At 37.0% G+C, this 8634-nt stretch overlaps 1 protein-coding gene across 1 annotated transcript; it reads left to right on the forward strand.

Moving 5' to 3' along the window:
- Positions 1-6885: 6885 nt before the first annotated feature.
- On the forward strand, positions 6886-8187 carry LOC110608472 (protein LIGHT-DEPENDENT SHORT HYPOCOTYLS 5). The gene has a single exon (XM_021747709.2). It carries the CDS (start codon positions 7373-7375, stop codon positions 8090-8092), a length of 720 nt encoding a protein of 239 aa, XP_021603401.1. The 5' UTR covers positions 6886-7372; the 3' UTR covers positions 8093-8187.
- Positions 8188-8634: the final 447 nt, after the last annotated feature.

An 8634-nucleotide genomic window follows, 5' to 3' on the forward strand; every position in this document is an offset into this window, starting at 1 on the left:
CTTTCGGCCGCCGAAAGAGGGAGTTCGGCCGCCGAAAGTGTGTGAGTTTCGTCTCTGGTCGAGACCTTCGGCCGCCGAAGGTGCCGCCGAACATGCATGAGTTTCGTCTCTGGAGAGGGGTTTCGGCCGCCGAACCTGCCACTGAAAGTGCCCTGTCCAGCTTTCTTTTGCATGTTTTATGTGATTGTTTGGGGATCTTGTAGAGGGTTTTTGGGGAGTTTCTTAGAGATGTTCTTGAGTTAGTTTGGTCCCTCATTTGAGTCCACCTGTGTAGGTACGGACCAGAGGAACTCCAGAGAGCAGCAGTGAGCACTGCTTCAGAACCTACAGAGTTAGTACAAAGTCAGCCAGAGGTGAGTGGAACTTCTCTTTTCAGAACTAAATTGCTTTGAGCATATGTCATGCATCATAAGATTATAGTAGGATGTTTGCATTAGTTTCACAAAGATGACGCATTGCATAATACGATGTGTATGAGGCTGTGGATAGACCAAGGCGACTCCAATAGCCCAAGCTCTATTATAAGACCTGGCCGGGCCAGGCAGCCATCTGTAGGTAAGACCTGACTAGGTCAGGCAGCAGAGATAGTAAGACCTGGCTGGGCTAGGCAGGCAGAGTTGTAAGACCTGGCCGAGCCAGGCAGATTGAGGTTGTAAGACCTGGCTAGGCCAGGCATCCTTTCAGTGGGATTTTTGGTGGTCATGTCTATCCCTAAGATGATGTGATGTAGTGCATTCCATGAGATCATGTTTTCAAATTACGGTTTATAGTTATGCTCATTGGGCTTGTATAGCTCATCCCTCTCCCCTATCCCCCAGGTTTGCAGGTTCAGAATCCAGAGGGAGTGCAGCAGGGTATGGAAGAAGAAGAGTTATGTAATAGCTAGTGTGGACATGTACATGTCAAGAGATAATGTCTAGTGTGTAGCTTTGTGCTTGACTTATAAGAGTTGTAATCCTTTTTTGTAGACACATGATCATTTTATGTATGTTTTCTTTTATTGTTCTGAATATGAGAAAACCAGGCTTAACATTATGAGATGATAGAACAGTAATAGTGCATGCACAGGTTAAGCCCTGGAGGAAAGAAACGTTTTAATGGTTTGACAGAAAATGTATGATCATGTATGGGATTTCACAGGTACACAGACAGTATAGCAGGCTTACTACGGGTCCCGGCGACCTTAAGTCGATCTGGATCATAGTGCCGGTAGCAGTTCAGTTTCCGGGCTGTTACAGGAGTTTCGGTCGCCGAAGGTGCCGCCGAACATGCATGAGTTTCGGATCTGGAAGGAACCTTCGGCCGCCGAAAGTGCCGCCGAAGGTGCATGACTTTCGGCTCTGGAGGGACTTTCGGCCGCCGAACCTGCCGCCGAAAGTGCCCTATTCAGCCTTCCTTTGCATGATTTCTATGATTATTTTAAGGTGTTTTAGGGGGTTTTTGGGGAGTAGTTTAGAGTCATGTTAGTATATGTTTGGTCCCTCATTTGCGTCCACCTGTGTAGGTTCGGACCCGAGGAACCGAGGACCCCAGCAGTGAGATAGCTGCTTCAGTGTCTTGTCAGAGCTAGCCTGAGGTGAGTAGAATGGACCTTTATTTCCAAAGCAAATAAATAAAAATTGAGCATGTTCATGCATCACGAATGCCATATGATATATTAGGTTGTTTGCATTAGAATTCACGAATATGTTGCATTGTATAATATGATGACGATGTGGATGAATGTTGGATGATCCTTTAGCCCCTACTATGATGAGATATGATATGATGTGATATGGAAGTCCAGGTGTGGCCTGCACTACGCCCTTGGCACAATGTAAGAGAAAGTCCGGGTGTGGCCTGCACTACGCCCCCGACACGAGTAGATATGTATGATATGATATGTGTAAGAGAAAGGCCAGGTGTGGCCTGCACTACGCCCCTGGCATGATTGGATTATTTAAAGGGCTATTGGTGACAAGTTCATCCTTAATGTAATTTGTTTGTGATATGATGCATTTCATAAAAGCATGAATGTTAAATTTAATGTTTTACTATTCCGCTCACTGGACTCTAGTAGCTCACCCCATTCCCTTAATCCCCCAGGTTTGCAGGTACGAGGCAGTCCGGGAAGTCAGCTAGAGTAGGAAGTTTTATGTATGTAATAGCTAGTAAGTGGACATGAGAAAGAATACGATGTAATGAATAGTATTGAACAGTCATGTAATGTAATGATGTTTATTGAGGTTTAGAGTTGTGCTTGACCCTAGCATGTATGGTTAATCCCTTTGCGTGTACATGATCTATGTAATATGTTAATGATGTTTATGTAAACCAAGTTTAATGTATGATATGTTACCCAATTGGAGCATTTGTTGAGGGCTCCAGTGTGGGGTTTTATGTTTATGATTATGAGTAGTGCATGCACAGGTTAAGCTTGGTAAATGAAAGATAAAGTTTCAAATTTTTATGTAAATGTATGATCATATATGGGATTAAACAGGTATTCAGGATGTATGTTAGGCTTGCTACGGGTCCCGGCGACCTTATGTCGATCTGGATCCTAACGCCGGTAGCGGTCCGATTTCCGGGTCGTTACAAGATTCTACATCCAACGAACCAGAAAAATTTTGAAGGTCTATCTTTATTTTGTAACCTTTGTAATAATCCTATTGGAAATTAACGACCATAGGATTTGCGACCACAGGATTTGGAACTAGCTATGAGCATTTTGCTGTGGCGGGTTGATTCTTACCCCGTTGTAGGGTTAGCTGTCCGATCATCTCCTTCAATTCTGCCAATGCCTCAATTACAATTAGTCGCACCTCTTGGTTATCGGTATGGATGAACTTCGCTCGGATACCAACTAAAATAGGACTATTTAGACTCTATCAAGAGTTTTAACCAAGAACGTTTGATTAAGACGAAATTCAGAAACAAAAGACTAGAAGTCGAAATTTCTTATTGAATTCTCAAAAATTGAAAAGTCTTTCAAACAGTCAAGAAAAGAGCTATTTATAATATCAAAAATTTTAATGCGAAAATTTATGAAAAAATTCAAAAAATAATTAAAATGTAAAATTGACCCCTAAGCGATAGAATTTGGACCTTGTGTGGTCATACTTTTGAAAGTCGTCCATCTCAAAATTCCCTTTCTGGAAAGCTATTATGGGACTGCAATGGACGTTGACAGTAGAAATTAAGGCTGGTCCAAGTCTTTCATAAAATTTAAAGCTAATTATTCCACATCAAAAGATTTAAATTGAATTCTTATGAAATTTTTTATTTCAAATAGGGGTTGCTTTCAATTTTTTTATTTTTTATTTTGAAGAACCCAAGGATTTAAGGGGTGGACTCTTCCAAAGTGAAGGAGAAGGTAATTGTTTTATAATTCTACCATTCTTAAAATTTTCTCTTTTTATTTGATTAGGTTAAATTTTGGCTTTTTGTCTTTTTTTCATTAAATATTAAATTGACTTTGATATGAGTTGTTAGGTTATTAAATGATGAACCAATGTTTGAATTGTGATGAAATAAATACTTTGGTGAAATGAAATTGGGTTAGCCGAATATGGTATTGGGAGGTAATTGATTTTTTTTTTCCTTCTTCATGACCAACTCTTCCTTGGGATGAAATTGATGATGATGCAAATAAATTAGAATTAAAGTAGAATTTATGTGTAAATGTAGTAAGTTGGCCGAAATTATGGGTGAATAATAAACATGGGTTCACTCATTTTCATGTTAAATTTTTTTAAAAAAAATATTGGTTGAAATTCCAGTTGTTGCTAATGAAGATGGATTGAAATGAAATTTTGAATAAAACTTGCATTATGGACCAATTCCTTTAATGGTTTTTAAATGAGTAATTTTGGTATCTCTCACAATAGTTTCTAAATTTAGTTGAGTTTTGATGATTGTAAATGATAATAGAATAAATTTGGAATTTATGGACCAATTAGGAAAATGGCCAAAACTTGTATGGTCCCTTGGAATAATTGTTTTCTTTTTATTGTTTTTTCTTCATGTGGACACTAACATGGAATTTTGTGGGTAAGAATATAGTTTTCACCGAAATGAATGAAATACTATTTTTTTTTAGACTGTCAAAAGCAACAAGAGTTATATAAAAGAAGACCAAAACGGACCTTGAGAAAATCTCAATAAATGGATCTGTTAAAGCAAATTACACTTAGTTATTACGTAACATTCTTTAGTTATTTTTTCTTTTAAGGTAATGTGATTGAAATAAGAATGGATTGTTGTGTAATATTGGGTAAAAGTGCCTAAATAGCCAATTTTATGGTTATACGATCACTGCATGAATTTAAAATATACGTTTAATGAATTAATTGAATAGGTGCATATGAAGCTTGATATGAAATTCTGATGAATTATGAATTTAGTGAAAACGTTTAGAATGTTTATCAAAACATATATTTTCTAACATTTACAAGGAACTAAATAACACAACTCTATATTCTATTAGGCATGTATTTTTCTAATTATATTTGATCTCTAATATTTATGAACCTAAAATTCTAAGTCCGATATTTAAATTTAGAGTTCTGATATCAATCTCAAACGACTCCCAAATCAAACTGTTATTAACGCTAGGGTTTACATTGACTTAAGATCCTTGAAATCCGTAGCAAGAAAATAGCAATATTATCATTAGGTATTTGCAACGAAATTGTGATAAATATTATTGTTATTAAAATTAGTGATAATAAATTTCTCGATCTTATAAAATCCATCGTAAAATTTACTTACGTGGTCCATAGTATAAAATTTTTTGCCATCAATAATTCGTCACTAAAGGATTCAGTGACGGAAATTAAACTTTTAGTGACAGATTCGTTTGTCACTGATACTCTATTTTTTTGTAGTGGTAGAAAGAATAATTAAAAATAAATAAATAAACTCAAGTAACAATAACAAGGTTAATTTACAGAGACGCAGACGCACTTAAGGTTTGATGAAACCATTGTCCCTTATTAAATTTTCGGTAACAATTAATTTCTAAATTTAATTTTTGTTTTACAAAATAATTCTTCTATAAATAGAAATTATATATTACCCTAAGTTTACTACTTAGGGAGATTGTATATTTTTTAATAGTTAAAATGCCTCTCTAAGTGGTGGAAAGGGGATGAAGGTTGGCCAACTCAGCTCGGCCTTAATTGGTGGCTAAGTAGTCATCCCTATCTACAAGTTATAGAATATAGTTGCTATAATTGTGTAATAATTATTTTACGTCTAGAATAAAATTAATAAGTAGCCCTTTATTAATTCTATGTGCTTAGTTGTCATGTTAGTGTGCTTGTGTTGTTATAATTATCTGATAATGATATTCTTGCATAATATTTGTTACTTTTCTCATTTCTACAAGAATGAAATAGGAGGTCTTAATCTATACGTTCCTTTGTGCAGGTGAATGTATAAATATTTCGGCTAACTTGGCTTGAAAAGAATTTAAATCAAGTGTCGCACGATATCCTCGGTAATTCTACCTTGGTCGAGCAATTAGAAACAACATTTACATAACTGCAACACTCTTCTGGTGCTCCATCTTGAACCAACAAGAAATCCCATATTTCATTGTAAAGAACTTGATAGTTGATACCAATATTAAAGTTTTAAAAAGATCAAAGCAACAGCATTTAGAAAACTAATCTCTTCAAGCAAATTATCATCAAAGATCACAACAGTTTCAGCTATTATTTCAAGCAACTCGCAAATAACGATCATATTACTATTACGACTAATAATAATATTAAAATAAACTTTTTACATAATTATAACTACAATTAATAAATTCAATAAGAAAAGTACCAATATAAATGAAACGATCGGATCAACCGTGCTATTCCGATTAGAGGTGCCTCCACCATCTAAATCAAAATAGTTTATTTTCAGTTAAATTTGGATTAAATTTAACTTACTCCAAAAGTTAATTTAAGGAGAGAAGTGCTTAAAATTCTTATAAGTGATACATTATTTTTACGTGATATATTTATAAAAGCCCCAATATTCAATGGGATCATATTTAACTCACTCCAAAAGGTAGATGAAAGGGAGGAGTGTTTAAAACACATCATACCTATCCTAAACTGATGTGAGATTCAATATTGTCGTATTCTTTACTAAGTAAGGAAATCCTAAAGCTATTATAAATAATATGAATATCAATCGAGGGAACAATTCAAATCCTCTATTATTCTACCAACATGCATTTACCGTTGAATCAATGGTTCAGTCAGTATAGTAATAATCAGCTCAATCTCGCGTCTGCTTTGTCTACTTAACTTTATATCTACTTCATGTCTATTCAACCTCATGATGAACAATAATAACGTCTAATCAACTTCACGGTAAAATCTAATCTCATTTCTTTTCAAGAACTCAAACTTGAGTAAGCCTCGACTCCATGTCCATCAAGTCGACAGAGATAATGGTTTTCAATGCCGGGCAAAATTTATTAAATATTGTCTTTTAAATCATCTAGGATAGATTTGAAGTTTTTATTTTTAATAACAATCAAGTCCTTTTCTATTAATAGTTTCACCCCTTATTTAACAGGAGGTGCAATTAATTATATTAAGTCTAAATATTGGACTTAATGAAATACTACTTTGTATATCTGGTTAAGTTTTAGAGTCATTCTTGTAAATTAACCTATGTTGGTAAAAACACATAGTTGGACACAGCAGTCGATCATGCAAAAGAGAGCTATTTTGTTTATTTATTTGTTTTTAACTTATTATTTATTATTTTATAATAAAAGTTTTGTTTGACCTAAGGTAAACCCCGAATTAATTGCCCATCCGATCCCCACCACCACCACCATGAAGAAGCCAACGAACCACCATCGGCAGTGGCCACCACGCATTCCCCCTTTGACAGTGCAACTATTAGTCCATTCTTGAGTGGGTCCCATTGGAGTAACAGTAAGTAACCTGCACGCAGGTGACAGGCACGTGAACTGAGAAGGAGGGGCCAGGGCCGCCGGAGTTGCATAGTAAACATGTCACTTCTACCGGGGGCCACCATGTGAAATTGTGAAAAACTTCTCCACTCCACCACCGCCACCACTGCTATTCCCTTTCTTCTCTCTCTGCAAATCTTCTCCTTTCTTCTTTCCTTTTTCCCCCTCTCGCTAGACAGTCTCTCTCATCCATTCACTCATCACCAATCATTTTCTTTCTCTTTCTCTTTAATTCTCTTTAGATCTCTTCTTGAAAACCCACATAAAGAAAACGCCAGAAGACAATCTCCTGCCCCTGAAAAGATCCATCCACGTTTCCGAACCCAGATAGCTTCTTCAACTGTGCACACTGAAGAAGAAGAGAAGAGCACTCTATCTCTGTTAAAGACAGTATATTTTATTTTCATGGAATCAGCATCGGGAGGAACTGTAGCGCCCGACCCGAATAGTGGAGAACCGAGTCCATCAGCAGCAGCAGCAGCAGGAGCATCGTCGGCATCGGAAAGGCAAGCAGAGGGATCATCTCAAGCTCCGCCGAGCAGGTACGAGTCGCAGAAGAGACGAGACTGGAACACGTTTTTACAATACTTAAAGAACCACAAACCACCATTAACTCTAGCCCGCTGCAGTGGTGCACATGTAATCGAGTTCTTAAAATATTTGGATCAATTTGGCAAGACCAAAGTCCACATATCGGATTGTCCATATTTCGGGGACCCGAATCCACCCGCACCCTGCGCTTGTCCTCTCAAGCAGGCCTGGGGTAGTCTCGACGCGCTAATCGGACGCCTTAGAGCCGCCTATGAAGAGAACGGTGGAAGACAAGAATCTAATCCTTTTGGAGCGAGAGCTGTGAGGATTTACCTTAGGGAAGTCAAAGAAGGACAAGCCAAAGCCAGAGGAGTACCCTATGAAAAAAAGAAACGAAAACGGTCTGCTGCGATTACTGCCAAAGCTGTTCAGGCGAAAGTTTCGGTATCAGATAGTCAAGGTGTTGAAACCGGTGGGGGTTCTTCCAAGGGCGGCGGAGTCGGTGATGGTGGTGGGAATGGGATTGGTAATAGTGGTGGTGAAACTACGAGTACTACCCCAGCTTCTGCTGCTGCCACTACGACAGCCGTATAGTTTTTTAACCTTTTCTTTTTACTTCATAATCTCTTCATTCCAAAATCTGTCTTAAATGTGATTATATATAATATATACTCTGCCGTTTTTCTTTACAATTAGGATCGAAGCATTAACAAAATTTAGCTATAAATCTAGTTTGAAAGCAGTGCTCCTCTCTTCTTCCTCTTCCTCTTCTTCCATGGACCATGCTATCTTGAGTTTAAGAAACTTCTGCTACCCAATAAATACTAAGAAAACCAAAGGGAAGAAAGGATGGAGAAGATGATGAGAAGCTTCAATCTTTTCTAGAATATGCATACAATTGTTATATTGTTTCTTTTCTTCTTCTTCATCTGCAAGAAAACTAAAAGCTCACTTGGATTTTCCATATATGTAAAGAAACTGATTACTGAATGCTAAGATTTTCTAGCTATGATCAGTCTTGTGATTCATTGGTGTTCTATTGACTTGGTAAAATTCCAGTAACAGATCATGCATGAGTATGAAATTTAATAATTACCCATCTTTTCTTTTCTGTGATATTCCACTAAATATTGCTT

This window comes from Manihot esculenta, chromosome 2, assembly GCF_001659605.2.
Source record: "Manihot esculenta cultivar AM560-2 chromosome 2, M.esculenta_v8, whole genome shotgun sequence".
Lineage (NCBI taxonomy): Eukaryota > Viridiplantae > Streptophyta > Magnoliopsida > Malpighiales > Euphorbiaceae > Manihot > Manihot esculenta.

What these genes read in the sequence shown, in the direction of transcription:
- LOC110608472 (XM_021747709.2), top strand. Translation starts at nt 7,373, where the DNA reads ATGGAATCAGCATCGGGAGGAACTGTAGCGCCCGACCCGAATAGTGGA.